Raw genomic sequence first — 22,841 nt, 5'->3', positions numbered from 1 at the left:
ACTGAAGATAGTCTCAGAGGGCTCTCCTGGACTTCCCTCGCCCCTCCCCCCTTTTGTTTCCTGGCCAATGACAAGGTAGCCTTCAAGTCCTTCTTGACTCCTGGCAACTGCCTGGACAAGTGTAGTTTTCTTGGCAAGATTGTTTGGAAGTGGTTTGCCATTGCCTGCTTCCTAACACTGAGAGAAAGTGAGTGGCCCAAGGTCACCCAGTTGGCTTCATACCTAAGGTGGGACACAGTCTCCCAGGTTTCTAGCTTGCTGCCTTAAGCACTACACCAAACTGGCTCTCTATTCTAATTCTATAGCAGAGGGCAAATCTCTTGTTAAACAAATTTGTAACAAATCTAATCAATCAATCAAAATCCCCTAAATGTAATTTAGAACTTTTTTTGTTTTTACTTGCATCTCCTTGCATACCTAACTGAAGGAAAAATTAGTCAGAACAGGCTACCTGTAGAGGGAAGAGGGAATGGCCTTGAAGGACAGGAGGAAGAGCCACTACCAAGGCAATAGTCAGATAAGCGGGGCTTGAGCCCAGGCCAAGAGAACCATGTGAGGGAGGGGAAAATACATACAGACTTGGGAGATTCTGTTACTATAGCTGTTACAATAAAAGTAGTCCTGACCTATACGGCATTGGTTTCTTAGTCTGGTCAGCCTTGTTGGACTGACACTACCACCAGCTTCCAGAGAAAGAGAGAAAATTAACTGACAGATCCTGGTCCCTAAACAATGGCTTCCAGTATGATAGAGACAATCTCACAACATATGGTAGTAACTACATAAGTGAAAGAAATCTTGATTGTTATGCATAAACCTCCCCCATGAAAGCACCAGTTCATTCTATCTGTGTTTCCATATCAGTACTGCCTGGGTGACACATGGGTCCACATATGCCAGGACTCAATAGCAAAGCAATTGGCTGGAGCTCAGAGTCACCACTCATCGGCTAGAAAATTGTAGGGAGTGGTGGGCCAAAGAGCTTAGGATGGGCCAGGGACCACCAGCCACCCATTCCTTCCTAACAGCAAATATCATTTCCAGAGTTGCTATTATTAACCACTCAAAGCTATAGCTAAAAATGTGAAAGGAGCGACATTTTATACCTGTCCTGCCCTACCATGTTCATCACAAATTGGGGATGAAGTCTGGGATCTGGGGGCAGAAGTTTGGGTAGGGTTCACTTCCCGTTCTGTCTTCAAGGCATCAGGAATGGGCGTTGCTTGCCTGCAGAACACAATATGCAGTTAGTGGGAGTTTATAGGTTTGAAAAATAATCACAGGATACTCTCAAAAGCAGGGCATATACCAACAACTGCTCAGGCTCCAGTTTGAACACAAATATTAATGCAAGATTGTGTCCTTGGAAAGAACAGGGAGAATTGCATCTCAAGACATTTTTGAGATGACACCCCAAATACTGCAGCTCCAACTGTGCTTAAAATGCTGGATTTATGTTCACGTCAGGCTTCCAAAGAGAAAATCCACCTACACCGTATTTAACCATTAGTGTTATTTGGGCAAGACTATTATGGGTGTTCAGTGGTTTGCAGTAGTCCATGGTTGATCATTTCAGCAACAGGACTCAGTGTTTTCTTTGTTAGGTCAGGAGGTCAAATGAGCTCTGCATCATTGATGTGCTTTTTTCTTCTGTGAGTGGGATCATCGTTTATCCTTGGGTGCCAGGAGATACGTGTCATGAGTTTTTTTGTGTTTTGTACACCACCCAGAGTCACTTATGTGAGATGGGCAATCATATAAATCATATACCACATACACTCGCAGATAAGCTGAGAATTTTAGGTGCCAAATACACTCCCCAAACAGGGTTTGGCTTATCCATGGATGGATTGTCCTCAAGTAGAGAAGTAGTCCTCACCTAGCGACCACAATTCGGACTGGCGACCCTGTTGCTAAGTGGTAGATCATGTGATCATGATGGGCTTATGACCTTTTTCTTCGCTCGTTAAGCAAAGTGCTGTGATTGTTAAGCAAAATATCATGTGATCATGACTTACGATTTTACTTCCGCCTTCTCTATTAAACTCTGCTTGTTACAAGCCAGTTGTGAAGCACACAAATGGCAAACACATAACTGTGGGATGCTGCAACAGTTGTAAATGCAAAGATTGGTCATAAAGCTATTTTTTGTACACTGTCATAACTTTGAACAGTCACTAAACAAAGCAGTCACTAAACAAAGTGAGGACTCCCCGTATACAGTGTTTTTCCCTCAGCTTTTTAAAAGTACCTGTATATCCTGTATATACTCATGTGTAAGCCCATCCGTTGATAATCCGACCCTCGAATTTCTAACCAAAATACCATGAAAACCTGCAGATAAAGCCAATTGTGAAAATTACTACATACGAAAATTTTGAGGATCAGCTTATCCACAGGTGGCACATTTTTCACAGTATTTTAGTTAAAAATTCGAGGGTCAGCTTATCCGTGGATAAGCTTATCCACGAGTATATACAGTAAATAAATAAATAAATAAATGCTGGAAATCTCACTCCGCTGCCTTTGACATGTGATGCTACTGAGAATGAAGGGAAGTCCTCGAAGTCATCCATGAAAGCAATCTGAAGTTCATAGAAGGGATACGTGAAGCTAATTTGATCTGAAATACTTTGTGATCTTAAGACGGTAAACACAGGCATCTTAGAAGCCACCCTGTGTCTCATGACATCATTTTGCAGAGGAGGCAAATAATACTGATCAAACGACCAGTAATATGCATCCATTGCCTCCATGACCAATGCCAATTACATCATTTGCACAGAGACGCATGATGCATGTGACATCATTTGCCCCCACTCCCGCAGACACCCATGATGGGAAGGCCACATGCTTGTAGCAGCAAACTACCACAGTACCTATCTCAAACTGTATGGCTGCAGTCAGGTTTATTGGGAGGACCTTTATGAAGCTCTGAAGTAGGCCTTCTGGACTGTGTTCAAAGATCGGCCTTGATTTTGTCTTCCAAAGGAGAAATGCTGACCTATATTATTCACAAAGCATTAGGCAGTTCCTTGCAAGTTACCTAAAACCACAAGCCATTATGTCAGCTGCAACCTATAGGCTTTATTCTTTGTATTCAGCTTCAGATGGCCTTCCTTGACATATTCACAATATTTATTTTTGCATATTGCTCACTAGCCTATATATTTATTTATATAACAGTACGGCATGTCTTTAGAGCAGGGTTTCTCAACCATGGCAGCCTGAAGATGTGTGGACTTCAACTCCCAGAATTCCCCAGCCAGCATGCTGGCTGGGGAATTCTGGGAGTTGAAGTCCACACATCTTCAGGCTGCCATGGTTGAGAAACAGTGCTTTAGAGACTGAAGCTTGCTAATAAGGAAGGCTTGGCAGGACAGTATTTTGTCATCTACAAGTCATCCTCAGGAAAATTATGCTAAATATATAGAGTGAGAGAGCAGTGGAGAACTCTGAAGTCTCTGTGGTCTTTATTTCATGCACAAATCCACAGGTGGACCACATTGGCTACACATGATTCTTCCCCTCTCAGGAGGCAACTGAACCCAGATGCTCACTCACCCCTTCCATATTCAGGCAACCCCCTGATCTCAGTAGCCAACAGCACCTGGCTGACCTTGCCTGGGCTCCAAAACTAAGCAGGTTAAGGTGTGGTTTGTACTTGAATAGGAGACTACCAGGGCTGAAGATTAGGAAAAACAATGCAGGGGGAAAAAAATAAACTCTGGCAAACTATTTCTGCAATTTTGCTGAGAAGATAGCCCAGGCTTGTCTGCGGAAGCAGCTCATAGAGCATCTACCTTCATCTCTTACAAATCCCTGAGAGCTCCCAGATTAAATCCTTCAGCATGAGGTCTAGAGAAGGATCTGGTCGAGGCATCTAGCCATGTCAGTGTGCTTGGTTTGCTTTTGGTTTAGTAACATGCGTGAACCCTGTTTGCTTTGATTTATAAATCATGGCTATGACTTAGGATTGTATGTAAACCCTCAGCTACTCTGTCATTTTTTTAAATCATGGGTTAAAAAAATCCTGGGGAAGAATCATGTGTAGCCAACAAAGAGTTTGGACTGGTTTTGAATGACAGAGGCAAAGTGACTATATGTAGAGGGCATTATGATGCTGCTCCCAATGTGGTCCGCCTGTGGACTTGTGCATGAAATAAGGACCACAGAGACTTCAGGGTTCGCAACTGTTCTCTCACTCTATAGGACACTACTCCTTATCATGCTACCCCAATAATTTCTCAGCACTCAGGGAGTGTTTAACACCATTGTCTAAATTGCAGAAGGGAAGCAGTTTGCATCCAGGGATCACAATGTTATATCTGCATTAGCTCTTGTCCCAAAAGCTTGGCTTAATCTTTGGCAAATCCCGATGTTGTTATTTGGCCCTTTTACCATCAAATTTAGCAGCACAACCCTGGGAGACTCCAGAGGCCTATAAAAAGGGGGCAGGGAGGGAGCCAAAGTTATTTCTTTGCAAAAGAAGTGGCTCCAGATGCCTTGAGAACTCTCCCCATGTACAAAGAACGGAGGCGGATTTTGGTTTATTTCCTCCCATTTCACTCATCCTTTCACAGAGGTTGCTTCCAGCTGAACACAAAGGCACACCTACCTATTTAATTTCATGCATGCCAGCTTTTCAGAGATACTTTCCAACAGTCAAAAGATCAACAGTTGACATGCCACACTAGTTAGACAATCCTCTAAAATATTTAAAAGCCAACCAGTGCATAAGACTGTGACTCAACAATTGCTTGGGGTCAGGAGGAAGCATAGAATTCAGTTGGATCCAGAGGTTCATTAATAATGCTTTGTGCTCAGCTCTCACAATAGCTCTTGAAAGAGCATCCAGGAACGGAGAACAACGGCAGGGGAAATTAAGCAGAAACCTTTACGATGGGGCTGCATCTTACCAAATCATTCATTCATTCATTCATTCATTCTTTCTTTCTTTCTTTCTTTCTTTCTTTCTTTCTTTCTTTCTTTCTTTCTTTCTTTCTTTCTTTCTTTCTTTCTTTCTTTTTTTCTTTATATGTCACATTTATACAGCCACCCATCTCACACAAAGCGACTCTGGGCAGTTTAATTAAAATTACCAATTAAACCAATTAAAATAAAATAACCTGTGAATAAAAACAGGCATTAGAAAAAGATTTAAGAAATTATTCTTAGAATGAACACATTGTCCCCGATTTTAAAAAAGATTAAAAAAAAGATTTTAAAACACACAAACTCCACAGAGAGAGCAGAATATCAATTGCAGTGGAGCCATCTAAGAATGTCTCCGGTTCCCAAAGACTCCCAGGCCTGATGACACAACCAGGTCTTTAGGGGCTTCCTAAATGACAGCAGGGAGGGGGCGAGCCTAACTTTAAGGGGGAGAATGTTCCACAAGGAGGGAGCCACAGCAGAGAAGGCCCACCTCCTGGGACCCACCAAATGCTAGTCCTTGGCTGATGGAACACGTAGTGTACCTTCCCTATCGGATCTGATGGGACAGGCCAATGTAATCGGGGAGAGGCAGTCCCTCAGATAACTCGGCCCCGTGTCATGAAGGGCTGATCTTCAAGTTCCTCTAACCACACCGCAAACATGTTCTTTTTTATGCCACAGCTTCAATATTTTTGCCTTTGTCTCATCCCCAGCTCACAGACGAGACAGCTTTAGCTGTAGGGTTTTTCCAGCACAATTTTTGCTACGAATACAGTCTGTCATGCTTCAGTGATGATATGTTGCTGCACGGCCAGGGTTAAAATGTTTTTGCCCTTTTCTGCAACTGCTCCAGTTTCAAAGAATTGCTCTTAAGTATGTTGTCCAGAATTGGACACATTTTTTGAGTTAGAGCTTGGCCAGTGGAGCCTAGAACAAAGCTATTTACTTCCTAGAATTTGTATTGATTCTATTGATTTAACCTACATTTGCTTGTTTTTCAACCACATCATTTTCTTGAATCAAACCCCACTTAGGATCAACCACAGGTCCGAAATCCTTTTCAAGTACACTATTAACAGGCCATCCCCTATCTGCGCTTCTGATTCCCCCCCCCCACGGAGTGAATACCTTTCCATTTAACTGTGTTAAAATTTATTATGATCTTTTCAGCTCACTTCTCTAACCTATCAAGATCAGCTTCATATTGCCTCTCTCACACAAAGGAAAATGGGAAAGCTATTCCCCACGTCTGAATGTATCATACCTAAGATAGAGAAAAGAAATTGTAATAAAAAATCAGGAAGGTGACAAGTGCTTAACCCTTCTTCACTGGCCAATTCTAAGTTGCAAATATAACCAAGATAGTTGTTGACTCTGTTGTTGGGATCATTATTATTTCTCTGTACCTCTGGCAAGGCTTCAACCCCAGAAGTGAAATCAGATGGAAAAATATATTATGAGGGAGGACAAATTTGAAGGGAGAATGAGTGGGTCTGAGAGAGATTAAGTAATACCTTGGTGTTTGGTTTGGATGAAAATTCTGGTTTGCAAAAAGTACTGTTTGCTTCATTTGACTCCAACAGCACAACGTGAACTGGAAAGCGACAAAGGAAACTGAATTGTGCAAGAAGAAGACGGATTACGTGAGTCCAAGCCCTGTCTATCTGATCAACCAGGATCTGACTTTGATGGCTGAACTGATCTGAGCTGTTGTTTTAAACTGTTTTACCACATTTATATTATGTCCTTTCTTTTATATATCTCTTCCTGTCTATTAGCCATCTTAAATAAAATACAATAAAATCAAAATAATAAAAAATAATAAAAAACAAGGCCCCACTAACTCAGGCAAAACAAAAGAAAAATTAACAAAGGAATCTTTGCCCTGAAGATTTCATATACATGAAAATTTTCAAATATGTGAGCAGGGCAAGAAGAAGTGGAGACGGTGGTCAGAACAGTGACAGAAAGTACCTTTCTGGTAAACAGTCCTTTGTAATTGGCCATATCCCACATAGCAATTGGTTTGAGGATGGGCAAGATCCTCAGTAGCTGTTTTGCTATGTGATCTCTGAAATGCGACCACCAGGCCAGAAAAGATGAGAAGCAACAACATTCCTCAGTGTAAGGTCATTTCATATGGCCAGAGCACAATAACCTTGAAAAGACTCACTTGATGCCCTCAGAGTCAAGATCTCACCTTGGAGGAGGTGGTGGCTTGGGCTTGAGGTTCCTCTCAAGCTCCTCGGTCAAACTGATCCCAGTCACTTTGGCTGGAAAAAGTGCTTGGCGGGAGACAAAGCGTTTTGGCAACAGATTTTCTGTAAGTAAAAGCAGAGGTTGTCAGAGAACTCTATGACACAACTGCAAGCTGTCAGTGAAAGAGCTTTCAAGCAAATCATAGATAAGATAGCTTCTCAAACTATTCTGAGGAACTTCCACCAAGCTCCAAGGAGTAAAGAGATGAAAGAAGGATGAGATCCTGGAGTCCAAAGCACCGTCTCTTCTAGAGTCTGCCCACCACACCTCTATGTGATTTCCTGTTTCAACCTAGTTTTCTTCCAATCCAGCCATTGACAAGGGTGATTCACTCTGGATCAGGTGTTTTGGAACTAGGCTGCTATTTTAAATTTCATACATTGTCTGGCTTTCTCAGCATCACTGGTTCTCTTCTAGTGCCAGATATTTCCATCACCCCTCTACAAAAGAGTGTCTTTAGAAGGCGACTTGGGAGCAAAGGTTCAGGACTCCCTCAACAGAATAAGAAAAGGCAGGGTTGAAGGAATTAAAATAGAGGACTTAGCCATCTAAAAGCACCCTCATCCCCCAAGTCCAATATCTGAAATCATCTTATTGCGCCACTGAATAAAGCTGATCCTATAAAAGGTAAAAAGGTATGTTACAGCTGACAGCAGCCCTGGGGCGACCTTGGATGATCTGGGAAAACTAGCCAAAGTTGGACCTGGCTTATATTTGGATGGGAAACTATCAGAAATTCCCAGAAGTAGAAGTTAGACTGGGAAGTTAAAAAAGATTGCAAAACAAGGCAACAATGGCACTTCCATACTGTTGCCAAGAAAAATTTCCAGACCTATTCACGTAATCAACTCTAGGGACTTATTATCTTTATGATTCTAGGAATTTCTACTCAGGAACTAAGCCCCATTATGGACAATTAATGTAACTTCCAAGGCTTCAAATGGGATTACAGTCTGACATTAAGATGTTTATATTTTACAGATACATGGGATTATAGAGTATTATTATGTACTAATATATAAGACACCTCATTCTGTGGAGTCCTTGGTGCTCTCTGAGCTTGGTTGTTTGTTTGGAGACATTTCATTACCCAACTAGGTAACATCATCAGTGCAAGGGGGGGGGGTGTTTCTCCCTGTTTATATTCAGTAGCTTGCCTTGCCAGTGTTGGTGGGGGTGTGGTTTTCTCCTTGGTAGTTCCTTTGTTAGGGTATTGTTTTCTGACTGATTGTTTGTCTGGTGTTAATGTTGTGAAATAAACCATATTTACACACCATTCAAAAGAGAGAACAAAAAGCTAAGAACGAAACAAAAAAGACAAGAACGCGCCTTCTCCACCAACCAACACCCAGATAAGCAGGGATTAACAACAGACAAACAATCAAGCAGAAAACAATATCCTAATCAAGGAACTACCAAGGAGTAAACCATACCCCCATCAACACTGGCAGGGCAAGCTACTATATATAAACATGGAGCAAACCCCACACTCACTAGAACTGATGATGTTACCTAGTTGGGTAATGAAACGTCTATAAGCAAGCAACCAAGCTCAGAGAGCACCAAGGACTCCACAGTTCAACCCTGAGCTACATATATTCTCCTCTATTAATACCTAATTCTCTTAAGTAGAACAGCATGTTTTGTAGCTGCAAATATTTTATTCTTCCTTAAACCTTCCAATAAAAAGAAGAGTATACCAGAACTGAGATGGGGAGATCTTTTATTCCTTCCCCCACCCCACTACCATGATTTAGATTTTCAGAGATTTTACAAGAACTTATTTGGATTTCCCTACAGCCCATCTCCAAGCAGATCTCAGAAAAACAGCAGCTACATAGGCATAGCCTTACTACCTATGAAATAAATAACAATAACACAGCTCACAAAAATGTACATTTTCATCCAACCTTTTTTATAGCTCTCTTTGTCCACCTGCTCCTGCTCTTTGCTGGACTTTTCATCTTCTTCAGGAATGGTTTCCAGTTCTTTGACCTCAATCCTACCAGGAAAAAAAGAATCAATCAAAACAGAAGGGTTCAGGGGCTCCTTTGCCCTTCAGGAGCCTCAAAATATCAACCCTTCAAGGTAGGCCAGACAAGGAAACCAAAGTCATGCATGCGAATACTACTTTTATTATAAAGTTATAGTAACAGAATTTGCAAGTCTGAATGTGCCTTCCCCCTCCCTACCTTTACCTTCTTGAGAACTAGGGAAGGTGTGACCTAAGATCCTTACTGGAGTTACAGATCTGACCCAGACTTGCATTTCCTTTATCTGATCATTGTCTTAGTTGTGGCTCTTCTTCCTGTCACCCAAGGTTATTCCTACTACCCATTACACAAAATGTCCTTTTAAACTTGGTGGGTTTTACATGCAAAGCTAAAACCATAGCAAGCCAATCACCGAAACATATAAATTCCACATTCTGGTCATACAAGGCACAATTCCTTTAAATGTGAGCACGTGCACTTTATCTTCAGGACCATCCATCACATTGGTCCAAAGGCCAAGAGGGTGCATCACAGGCCACCAGGTCCCACCCCTGGACCCACCAGCCCAGCTGCTGTTTCCCCTTTACAGTCCGTTTCCTGCCAGGGAGCAGGAAGCAGCTAATGAAAAGACTACTGCTATTTCTGATCAGCCTCCAAATAACTGAACCTTGCTTGCCAGCCTTATTGTGCAGATGAACTTGTAGGTTAGAGAACGTGTGGACTGATTAGAGAAACACACCCACCTTGGAAACGCTGCAGTGTTGGAAGGGCAGAATGGTGGAGTGATTGTGTCTGTGGATGACAACACAGAGTCCACAGTTCCTGGCCTCTGTTGAAGAAAAAGAAAGAATCAATACGGCATCCAGAAAATAATTAAACCTACTATCAGCTTTATGAGGTAGACCAGACACGAAAAATGACCAGATGAGCTAATTCTACTTTATCAAGCTACATTAACAGAATCTTGCAAGTCTGAAAGTACCTCTCTCCTCCCATCCCAAGAGTCTTACAGCCCAAGGGTCTCTTCTGAGCCTCTTGCCTTGTCCATATTCCTGCTGCGGGCTCAGCTACTTTTTATCTGACTTTTCCCTTGGCTGCATCTCTTTGCCCTGTCTCCCAAGGTCATTCCCACATATTATTATACCTACCTTCTTTTCTGAAAACACTGTGTTGAATAACCACAACTCTCTTCCCACTAGTAATAGATTTCTTGGTCCAGGGGAATTTGCACAAGTTGGGCTAAAAGGTTTAGAGGGTTTGAAGGGAGGAAAGGCAAATAAGGGAGGATAGTACTGGGATCTATAAAAGAATGGATGTTCTGGAAAAAATTGATAGAAAAAGTGTTCTCCCTCTTTCATAGTGTGTGCCAAACTCAGAGTCATCTCATAAAACAGATTGACGGTAGACCCATAACTGGCACATGAAAAATGTATTTAATAGGTGGAATTCAGTACAGCATGATGGCCGCTATCTTAGGTGGCTTTAAATAAGGATATTGTGCTCTTGAACAGCTAAACCTTTGCTGACCTTCTCTGCCTTCCAACAATTACTGAAATCTTTCTGGTATTGGCTGCTTATAGAGATGGCCTTTCCCAACTTAGTGTTCTTTAGATAGGCTGAGAAGACAACTTCCAGAAATGGCAACAAGCATGGACTTCTGGAAGCCACCAAACTGGTGAAGACCAAAGAAAGTTTTAAAACTGTTGCTAGCAAATTCTCATTGTTTCTAATTTAATTGCTTCTATGGTTCTAATGGATGACCAGCAGCAAGATGGATGGATTCAGTTACAGTGGTGATGAGTGTACTGCTGGGAGACTTGAAAGAACAGGTTGGGGATAGATCATCATGGAGAAAATCTATCTATGTGGTTGCTAGGAGTCGAAAACAATTTGATGGCACATAATCAATCAACCAATCATTTTAATTCCAGTTTTGGTGCCTTTGTGGTTGCATATTTAAATGGTTGATTGTTTTATGCAATTTTTATTTATTACTATTTATTTATTTATTTATTTTATTCTATATACTTGTAGTCTTAATTCCCTTGTAGAAAAGAGGAATGCAGTACAACTCAGTCATACACACCAACATTTATATATAGTTAGTTGTGCTAGAGTTTTACCATCATCCTGGAGAGGGTCTAACTATGGGGTCGCTAAGAGTTGACATTGACTTGATGGCATATAATCAGTCAATCAATCAATCACACAGACAGGCAGGTAGGCAGGCAGAGTTATGCCTGACTCTGAACCAGAAGTTCAAGGAAGGGTACATAACATTATTCCTACAACAACTACCCTGAAAAGTAGGTTGGTATGAAGACTAAAGGTAGTAAGGCTGGAGATAAAAAAGTGACACCAAACAAGACTTTTATGAAAACACTGTACAAGTGCCTTCAACATCCAAGTCTGAGAAACTGGAGAAGCCTTGAAGGCTGCACAGGTGGAGGAGCCTTGAAGCTGCAGAGATGATGATGAATAAGGTGACATGCTACACACGCACAATGTACATATTTTCGTGGCTATAAGCCATTCAGAGCATTGGTAACTGAATAGCATAGACACTCAGTAAGTAATGTATGTAAGTAGTAGATTAGACAGACAGACAGACAGATATGATAGGTAGGTCTGTAGGTAGGTAGGTAGGTAGGTAGGTAGGTAGGTAGGTAGGTAGGTAGGTAGGTAGATGAATGGCTGAGAAATGAGAGAGGATGGATGGATGGATGGATGGATGGATGGATGGATGGATGGATGGATGGATGGATGGATGGGTGGATGGATGGATGGATGGATGGAGTCTTCCTCCCTTTAGTACTCACACAGAACAGGAATGTACTTATATAGTCACCCCAGACCCAAAAACACCACATTCCCACTCTCATTCTCTTATAACACGCTATTTATACACACAATAAACATGCAATGTTAATTTAATTATTTTATTTTTATGTTTTTAATTTTTTAAATTTTATATTAATTATACATAATTGCTGCAAAAATGCAAAATCAGGCATCCCAGACTGATGGCTGTCTTGATTCGGCTTGAACCCATCATTTGGTCATTTTGGTTCCACTGCCATACTGAATGTATTAGCAGATGTTTCTTAAGATGCCACAAAAATGCAATCTAATCCTAGAATATAATGAATGCCTAACAAACTTACATTTGAAAGGGCTTTTAAGAGCGCCCCGCTTCCATCCATGGTCTGAAGAAAATCTTTGTAAAACTTCATTTTCACCTTGTTGTCTCGGATAATCAGGACACCAATTCCTTTGAAGGTGAACTCGACTGTCTGCTTGGTGGCAATGGACCGCGAGAAAGACAGGAGGGTCTCTCGGACACATCCTTCCACCGTCTCCCTGTCGAAGGGACCCTCCAGGGATAACACAATGAAATTCAGCTGGACAATTGGGATATCACCTAGGAAGGCGTGGAAGGGAGAAATGCTCTATAGGCAAGCTGATATCATACAATAAGATGTTAGCAGAATAACATGATGGGTTGATTCACATATTTCTCCCAGGTACTCTAGTCTAGGCAGCTTCTGGATATGGAACTGTGGCACAATCTTGCTTTTGACTCAGGCAGGAAGATATCTTGGGCCCTCCCACCCGCCCTTGCCACTTTGGCAACTGGCATCATAAATATACCAACACCATGCTTGGCCTTGGAGGAGGATCCAGGAGTAATAGATAGCTCTGGGACCAAACTTGTGAGCAGCCCAGAGCCTGTGATTAGTGTGGCACGTGGATCCAGTCAATCAATAACTGCGATGGTATGCGGGAATGACCTTGGGAGACAGGAGGAAGAGCTGCAGCCTAGACAACGGTCTGATAAACAAAAGCTGAGTCCGAAGGACGGGTGGGGGTGGAGAAAGCATCTCAGAAGGGACCCTCCCTAGTTTTCAGGAGAGTAAAAGTAAGGGAGGGGAGAGGTGCTTTTACACTTGCAAGATTCTGTTAGTGTAGCCTTACAATAAGGGTAGCGCAAGTACCCGTGGTTGGTGCTTCTGGTTTGGACTACCTTGAAGGGCTGACTATAACTAAATCTGAATTATGTTTCATTAAGATTAAATACTGTACAGCCAATGCAAGTAATCTGCATTTATGTGGGGCATGATTTTCTCCTTCAGTCACAAACCCTTGCACAATCTGCTGTTCATTAAGAGCATCAGGAGTATCTCTTTTGGGTGACATGAACTTGTCAAGGGGGAACTTCCTCTGTCAACATCCCTGGTTGTGTTCCTCATGTTTATTAGGGGTTACTTTCTCCTACAAGAGAATTTTAAGAATCTGCCTTTTTAACCTGGCTTTCAACAGTATTTGGTAGGTTTCAATGGTTTTAATAAGAATTTTAGGTTGACTGCCATCTGTTTTAGCATGTTTAAATGATTTCAGTGTTATTATAAATCATCCTAAGCCATTTACAAAAACTTAGGGATAAGGATAATAAGGATATTAAAAAAGTATAGTATAATTGGGGTTGCAAAATTTTGAGGAACCCAAAGCTTCTGGGAGCCATATGCTTCACTGGGGTTTCAGGTTGGCACCTCCACCTGACATGAGAATTCCATTTTTCCCTTTGGGTACAATAAACAAACAAACAAACAAATAAATATTCCTTTTAAAATTATTTATGTTGCTCAGTGGATAACTTAATTGTACAAAGCAAAGGGTTCAGACTTGAAGACTGGGGCAAACCCCGAAACTCAATTTCTCACCGGGAGTGTGTATTTTGTTCAATTTTAGTCTGTGGATCTGTGCAAGTTTCTCAGAGAGAAGGAACACAGGCCGTTGAATGAATTTGTTATTGCCAACTTGCAGCTTCTGTCTAAGGAAGGAGAACGTCCCAAGACCAGGGATTTGGACACCCTGAAAAAGAAGAGACCCTAAGTAAGAGCCGGAATAGCAAAGTGGTGAAGGACCCCAAGCTACAAGCTGAAAGGTCACACTTCAGATCTTATATTCAGCACAGACCTAACTCAACAAACTAGGATTTTCCCCTACACACATCAGCAAACTAAGGGTATCAACACTGGTCTAGTTTATTGTGATGGAATGGAATTATGAAGGTCGAGCTCAGGGAGACAAACATTTTCTTAGCTCGCCAGAACCGCGAGGGAGGATCAAGAGGATGAGACTGGCACCTCCCTGAGGAATTCACACTGTTGTGGCTGGAGGTCTTTGGGAACTGGGGTTTTAGTCTGGGAAGATTCTTGCTAGAGGTTGTAGCTAATAAACATAGCTGAACTGAATTAGCATTGTCTCTTGGAGTTCCTTGGGCTAGGCCTGACATTTATATGGATATTGTGAACATGTAGACAAAACATAACAGGAAGGAGGGAGGGAATTGGAAGGCTTGCTCTTAAGGAATGCTGAATCACAGCTGGAACAAAGGAATGTTAATAGCACAGTCTGAGTCACTGATGAACCTGGATAGAAGTGAAATATTTTTTAGAAAAACTTCTTGACGTGAAGTTCTCTCTTGAATGAGAGACATCTGATGGATCCACTAATAAGCCTTTGGTACAATCCAACATGCTCTTTCTATGTTTTTATATTCTTAACTCCTTGTCTTCTTAATGACAGAAGATCTTGAGATTTCTGTGGAGAAGACTGTACAGTTTTTGAAGAGAGAGAAAAAGAGAAAGGAGGAAGGGGGGGTGCAGCAAATTGAGTAATAACCGAGATAGTTGCTCATAAATTTCTTTGAGGATCTGTTGGAATGTGGTGAACAAATGCCTGGTTTGAAGATACATGAGGCTTGCTGCTGGCCTCCAATAACTCCTCTTTCTCAAGGAAGCCAAACTGAGTTAGCAATTCCTCGCCACCTAATCTTATCAACAAAAGAGCATTACCTTCCAATACATTTAAAAAAGGAGATGTCATGCATACGATCTGGTGCCTTTAAACAGAACCTACCAAGATGTGAAGTTAAGAGTTCAAGCAGAAGAATTTACAAGAAGTCCTACCTTATTCATGGATAGTTGTTTTTCAACAAACTCAGAAACTGTGTCCCAAATATTAATGACCTCTGAAATGTAAAGCACACATATTTGTCATTTAACACATTTTTACACAACTCTAAAAAGAGGAGAAACCTCAATCCTAGGTAGAAGCTCACTGAATTTAATTCTCTGATGTGGAATTTAATTCAAAACCCTATTGAGAAAATCAGAGAGAACTGTACCCAAGGCAAAATATTTTACTTGATGCATTAAGGATCACATCAGGCTCTTAACAACACCATGAAGAATTAAGGCAAAGACAGAGAAAATGGCTTCTCCATTTATAGGCTAAGGGGTGTATAATAGAAAACTAACGTAAGGTATTTAGGGGGAAGCTTTATTTATATTAAACTGGGGAAACCAAAGGTTTTAGGTGTACCAAAACTAAATGTTCTTATACATGCATAAATCAGTCAAGGTCGATTCTAACAGACGTTCTTTGTAAACTGTTTGTGACCTTAGCAAGGCCTATGTGCACTTATCTACTATCGATTTTGTTCATGTCTGAGAACTGACTTATCTGTTCAGACAATTTGTGTCTCCCACATTCAAGAGAAGGAATGGCTAAAATGGGTACAGAAACTTTGAAATAGTAAGCAGCTTCTTAAGGAAACATGTATAAAGAACATTAAAGATTTTAAGAGGAAAATCTTTTTCCCTCCACATCCCTATGCAACCATTGTGTCATATCCCACTGATACACTTTGAGCTTACCTCACGATCAGCTTTGAATTAAATTCAACATTTTGCAGTGAAATGGGTTCATTTATTGCTGGATGGATTAAATTAATACCCACCACAATTAACCAGACTCTTGGTGGTTTATCTGTATGCATAATAACAATTCAATAGAACATTTATGGCCAAAACAGCATTAAGTAATTCTAAAATTAAACACAAATATATCAATCAACCAATCTCTCACTGGGGTCTTCTTAACCACCACAGAATCTGTGAAATAATTTAGTCTTTCTCATAGCAGCTTAGTTCAATGTTTGGCAATTAAATGGGTTGATTTGTTGCTACATGGATTTGATTTATATCCGTGGCAATCAACTGGACTCTTGGTGGTTTATGACTATACATAATGAGGACTCAATAGAACATTCATGGCAAAAACAGCATTAAACAAAAATGCAGCAATCCACCAGTTTCTCATTGATGTCTTCTCAATCACCACCAGTGACTCTGTGGGACAATTTAGCCTTTAAGTTTCCAGATGGCCCATAATGTGGGAACAATCTCAATGGCACAGGGAGATTGTTCCACAGAGCAGCGACAGACTCTGAAAAAATAGCACCTGGGAGCCTCACTCCCCCTCACATCTCAATATTGGCATACCCTGAGCAATTTCTTCTGAGATTCCAAGATCAGGTGGATCATTTCTGACTGGAGAAGGTTATCCTGAAGGTGTATGTAATGCAAGAATAGGCAAAATTAACCCTTCAGGGCATCCCTGTGCCCAGAGATACTACTCTTGGTGTCCAGCAAGTTCACTGCCTTACTTAAATATTGGGGGGAGGGGACTTGCATTAAAAAACTAAAGGAGAAATTGGCATGCTGCACAGTAAAGTGGCAATTTCTTGTAGCATCTTTATTTTCTAGAATGCTTATAAGTCCCATACACAATTCCTCACAGAGGGATTGAACCCTGTAGAATAACATCTGTCTACCCACATCGGATGGATCCCAAATAGGATGAAACTGGCCATGTAATGCCTCCTGATGCTTAGTATCACTGAATGTACTACACAGGATAAACCCTGTGTAAAATAGAGAAATTCCCCCCCCCTCCAAAAGTACATTCAAGTACAGCCCCATAAATGGGGGTGTGACATAATGTAACATATGTATCTCCCTATGCCAGTGTTTCTCAACCTTAGCAACTTTAAGATGTGTGGACTTCAACTCCCAGAATTCCCCAGCCAGCCAGGCTGGCTGGGGAATTCTGGGAGTTGAAGTCCACACATCTTAAAGTTGCTAAGGTTGAGAAACACTGCCCTATGCTGACCACTTAAGGGAAGGTACTGTATATACCATTCTGATAGATTACACATTTTCCAAAAGCAGAAATTATGGATGGTGAAAATGCAATGCTTTAATGGAAGGGCACCATTACAGCCATTTTGTGAGTGTGTCCACAGCATGCTTTCAAAATTCCAGCTGCAATCTATTGGCCCCAAGGATTGCCTGCTTCGGTTCTGGGACTTGAACACAAGAGGGCAGGCTACAGTTGGCGATCATGAGAAATGATTTCTCCAGGGGAATCAGCGAGCAGGGCTCTGGATGCCCTTCACTTAGCAAGAGGCTGAAGCAGAATATTTGCAGAATTTCTTCCAACTCTATGAACTCTATAATTGAAGCCCCCTTTTCTTCTATTTCTTTGTTCCCATCTGGGTTTGTTATCTTGTTTTAATGTTTTTAACCATTCTTAACAATTTATAAACTGCCCAGAGTTGCTGAAAGTTGAATATAAATTTAAAAACATTATTATTATGGTTGGTTGCACAGTCGGCTAGATGTTTAGACTGGATTTGGCATTTTTATCCACCTATCAGGTCCTTCCCAAGGACCTGGGATAGGCAGTTGCTGTTTGATGGGGTTAAAAGTATTGTCACAGGATGGAAGTTGTTCCAAGTCAAGCTGCCTTTTGCAATTGACTGATGGTGATTTTGTCAATGCCAATGGTCTTCAAGTGGTGCTCCAGATGTTTTGGGATTGCACCAAGGAGGCTATTACTATTGGTACTATCTTTACTTTCTTTTGCCATAGTCATTCTACTTCTATTTGCAGGTCTTTATATTTTGTGATTTTCTCCAGTTCTTTCTCTTCCATTCTACCGTCTCCAGGTATTGCAATGTCCACTATCCAGATTTGTTTGTCCTTCTTATCAACAATGGTTAAGTCTGGGGTGTTGTGTGGCAGGTGCTTGTCTGTTTGAATTCTAGAGTCCCAGAGCACTTTAGCTTCTTCATTTTCTATTACTTTGTTTTATGGTCCCACCAATTCTTGCTTGCAAGCAAGTGGGATTTCTTGTAGATATTCCCATGCACCATAGTTGCTACTTTGTCATGCCGTTGTTTGTAGTCAGTCTGTGTGATCTTCTTGCAGCAGCTCACTAGGTGGTCCACTGTTTCTCCAGCTTCTTTGCAGAGGCGGCATTTGCTGTCTGTTGCTGTCTTCTCAATCCTGGCTTTATTATTATTATTATACCCAACCCTCCTTCAAGTCAAACTCAACTCCCGATAAGAGTATAGTATGTAGCTCTCTACTGACTAACAGACACATCGCTGTCGTTTCTGCTTTGCCCTTGCCCTCCTCCAGAATGGCTTCTGTCTGCCCGCAGTCTAGCTTGTGGCCCTGAAATCTCCCGGTTGTCTCCCACCCAATATTATCCTGGACTGACCCTGCTTAGTTGTTTGAGATCAGCCAAAATAGCTTGCTGCTGCCATCTAGTGGGGAAAGAAAGGCAGACTCTCCTGAAGTACAGTTCAAAGGACTTGAATAAAATGGCTGATGTGGATCTTCTGGACTTGAATAAACTTCATCAAAGATACGAAGTAATAATGCCAGTAGAGTTCTAATTTATGAAAGCTAGCGCCACGAGATTCTTTTTTCTTTGCACGCTTGCTTGTGCCACATAAGTATTAACAGGGGTATGTAAAAGAGGGTGGGGGCTTCAACTGCAGCCATACTGACTTCTTTGAAACCCCTGCTCTTTACGATACCACTAACCGTCCACCTAGAAACAGATACCAAGGGAAAATCTTAAAAGGCCATCACTCAACCCAGACATTTTTCTAACTTCTGGTAGGAGTTTATTTTTCTTTAGTCAGCTTGTTTTACCAAAGACAGCAGATCCAGTCTGGGATCTCCGAGACGTGGGGTGATTGGACCCCAAGGCAAGCTTCTTTTTGGTGACCAGCGGCCATCCTAAAATCTCTCATGGAAACAGAGGGTCTCTCATCCCTGGCTTCTTTTTCCTGGGCCCCCAAATTCCACAAGGCCAGAAACAGCCAGGTTGTGTTTACCACTTTTCCACCACAACTGTGAGATCCCCCCCCCACCGCCAACGAAAATGAGAAGCAAGAGAGCAACTCAAAGGGGAAACCCAGGGTGATACTGAAGGAACCCCAGCTCCTGATCCAGGAATTTGCAGAACAGCGTTCACACATCTTTCCACCCCCAAATGCACTAACCTGTCCATCAGCCTTCTAGACAAGGATTGTAGATATTTCTCATGCTTCGGGGAGGATAGAGACTTTTCCTCCTTTATTTTCCAGCTGCTTCTTTACTAGTACAGTCCCCCCCCCCCAAAAAAATACATATTAAAGGGGGGGAAATGGAACTGAAGCACCAGAGAGACATCTATTTAGAAACGTTACTGATTTACTGGAATGGATATTTAGATCCGCCATCCATCTTCCACACAAAACTCGCCCGCCAGCTTGGCTAACTGGGCCAGTATTGCCTGAAGAAACATTTCCATTTCATATTTTCAGAAACTTACTGCCGTATTCAAACACCGGGAGAGTAAAGACTAGGGATATTTAAAGATATACCCCGAAAAGCCATTCACAGCCCTATATTCTTTTTTTTTTTTTTATGCAACAATTAAATAAACTTTACCTTCTGAAGTGAGCTTGGGAAGTGTCAGAAACAGGTTCTTGCTCCCCTCTGTGATTGCATTATGGATCGTGTCCAACATTTTTACATCCTTGGCCTTTATCTTTACTGAGGCGAAAAGCGAGTGAGAGGTCGAGGTACAGAGGCCGATTCGTGCGGGGGGGCGGGGGGAATTGCAGTCACATGCTTCCTAATTTTCGTTCTCCTGCTGACTTGATTTTAAAGCACGGCCTCAGCAAAGTCGCCCCATTTCCCTTCTCTTGCTCTCCTCCTCCCCATCCAGGCAAGAAGCGAAACTCGGTTTCTTGAAAGAGAGACGGGGGCGAAGAAACTCTGCGAAACGCAGGGCATTCAGAGCGCTCGGGGCGGGCTCATGAATGGGAAGGGAGGGGCGGGGCCGTCGCTAGGACGCGAGCCTCACTCACTTGTTACTAGGAGTGACGTCACAATCGAGGATTCCTCGCCCAGCTTTGCATGAATTGTCCTGCCGGGACGAGAGTCCGACTCAGAATCCTCCAGGCTCCTTTAGACGCTCTTTCGCTGTTAGAGGGGACGAAGAAAGATCGTCCAGAAAGCAAGAAGGGAATAATCAGGGAAGGACCGATACAATCATGGCTTGTTTGTTTGTTTGACTGATTCACTGATTAGGTGCCATCAGGTTGGTGCCCACTCTTAGCAGCCCCACAGATTTTCTCCATGACGATCTGTCCCTAACCTGGTCCTTCTCTTCCAAAGGTGCACTCATCAGCACTGTACCTGAGGCCATCCACCTTGCTGCTGGTCGTCCTTTTCATCTCTTCCCTTCCACCTTTTGCAGCATCAAAGTCTTCTCCAGAGAGCTGGCTCTTTGCATAACGTGTCCAAAATATGATAATTTGAGCCTGGCCATTTATGCCTCAAGTGAGAACTCTGGGTTGATTTGTTCGATGATCCATCGGTTTGTTTTCTTGACCGTCCATGGTAGTCTCAGGAGTCTTCTCCAACGCGTCTCACAGATTCCATGGTTATTCTCACTTTATGCATATGTTCTATTACCTGATGGTTCAACTTGTTAGATTCAATGAGCAGGTAAAATACTGCACTTTAAAAACACACCTTTTATATAATGTCTTGTTTAGTTCAAAATGTCTTGTTTAGAAACAATCTTGGGCTAAGAAATTGAACAGAGGCCCAGAGGGCAGGGAAGTCCTATGTATGTATGAAAACTCAAGACAAGGGAAACACATACTCAGTTCAATGCAACTCCCTCCCAGGGACTGCACAGCTGACTGCCATCGTTGGCCATCTTTCTTATCAGTACCTGAGTGGAGATTTCGGAAGTGTGGCAAAGTGTTGCTCCTTTGCAGCAAAAACAAACTCAAAGCAAAAGCGTTGTGGTATCTTAAAAACTAACACATTTATGATAGTTTAAGCTTTCCTGCCTCCCATTTCGTGGATGACCAAGGCAGACATTATATAAAAGGTGTGTTTTTAAAGTGCGGTATTTTACCTGCTCATTGAATCTAACAAGTTGAACCATCAGGTAACAGAACATATGCATAAAGTGAAAATAATCATGAAATCTGTGAGACGTAGACTTACTGTACCCTAGAGGATCCACTTCTTGGGACACGTTATTTTGACTCTGTCTTTGACAGCTGAAGTTAGGGCTCGATTATGCATCTCATTGTGTGGATTCTAATTTATAACACCTTAAAAGAAAAGTCACCCAGAGTTACCTATGTAAGGTGGGCAGCCCTATACATTAAATAAATAAATGAATGAATGAATGAATGAATGAATGAATGAATGAATGAATGAATGAATGAATGAATGAAATCTCATCCCAATCCAACTTGGCCCTTGGTGACTTCATGGATATGGCCAGGTACCTATCCTGGGATAATGTGAATGTGGCCTTTTTCTGGAATGTCTTTTCAACTTCCTGATTTAATCCGCATACCTGGCCTTTCCTAGTGGTCTCCCATCCAGTAATGAAACACCATACTCCTTAGCTTTTTTGAAACTAGCCAAGGTTTGCTAGGTGCTGCCATCTGTTGACATAAAACCATCACATATCAGCAAATCTAGGCTAAGATGCTGCTACTCTCTTCTATAGGATTAACATGCAGCCTCTTCTGATTATTAATAATCTTACTATATTTTTATGTTACCAAGAAAACATGGTGCTTAACATAAAGGCAACAGCTGCTAGTAAACTGAAACTTCAAACCTTCTGTCAACAGAAACTGGATGAGGGCGCAGGCATGCATCAGCTTAGTATGAATTAATTTCTGAGATTTCTAAGTTACTATTATTTAGAACAATGGAAGCTTGCCCATGTATTATAACAGAAGAAAATTGGAGTAAAACATGAGAAATCAAAAATGCTGCCAGAAATACTAATTTCATACCCATCAATTATCTTTCCTATTGTTCAACATATTAGTTTTATCCCCTCCCCAAAACAGTTCTGCATATGTATTGCTAATGAAGATAAATGATTAGAAATATTAACATATACAAGATAAACCTAAGACTACTAACACATTTTTGCTGCTCCGTTGATCCCAACAATTCTTATTAACTTATTTGGTTCTGCTGGAACAAGTATATAAACTTTTGAGTAACATTGTACTGCAGCTGCAGTTAGAAGAAATCACACTATAGATCTCAAATTATATTTTTACATCAGCAAAATGTAGCTCAGTTTAAAAAAAGATATTTGTGTATTTATCTTTATTCACTAATGTCTATTCCATACATAAAAATAGGACTGTCCTAAATGATTATGACAGCTCGCCTTTTAAGTCTTGCCTTCTGATCATCTTCTGCCCATAGGAGGGCAGACCGCAAAGCGGGGTGGGGGAAGTAAGCAAGAATTTCCTCCTGCTGCCATCAGTGGAATCTCCTGATGAATCTCAACCTCATATATAAAAGGTGAAAGTCCCCTTTTCTGTGAATGCTTAAGGAGAATGAGCATCCAAGCTTTTCAAAGAAAAAACAGCAAGGTTTCACTGATACTCCCAAGACAAAA

General features: G+C 41.6%; 1 protein-coding gene across 1 annotated transcript in view; it reads right to left on the bottom strand.

The window, feature by feature from the left end:
• The window catches only part of CCDC81 (coiled-coil domain containing 81), a 33,272-nt gene extending 13,086 nt beyond the window's left edge, over window positions 1-20,186 (bottom strand). Inside the window, exons 1-8 of the mRNA XM_025175563.2 lie at window positions 19,829-20,186; window positions 15,164-15,225; window positions 13,913-14,063; window positions 12,356-12,612; window positions 9,935-10,020; window positions 9,108-9,199; window positions 7,139-7,259; window positions 1,107-1,227 (exon numbers count right to left, since the gene is read on the bottom strand). Coding sequence (XP_025031331.1) covers window positions 1,107-1,227; window positions 7,139-7,259; window positions 9,108-9,199; window positions 9,935-10,020; window positions 12,356-12,612; window positions 13,913-14,063; window positions 15,164-15,225; window positions 19,829-19,907 — 969 coding nt within the window. The 5' untranslated portion in view covers window positions 19,908-20,186. The remainder of the gene's footprint in view (window positions 1-1,106; window positions 1,228-7,138; window positions 7,260-9,107; window positions 9,200-9,934; window positions 10,021-12,355; window positions 12,613-13,912; window positions 14,064-15,163; window positions 15,226-19,828) is intronic.
• Between the last annotated feature and the right edge of the window lie 2,655 nt (window positions 20,187-22,841).

The sequence above is a fragment of the Python bivittatus genome, unplaced genomic scaffold, assembly GCF_059951505.1.
Source record: "Python bivittatus isolate LINGU-HERP-01145 unplaced genomic scaffold, Pbiv_v1 ctg000340_np1212, whole genome shotgun sequence".
NCBI classification, from domain to species: Eukaryota; Metazoa; Chordata; class Lepidosauria; order Squamata; family Pythonidae; genus Python; species Python bivittatus.
This window is presented reverse-complemented; position numbering and strand designations above follow the sequence as displayed.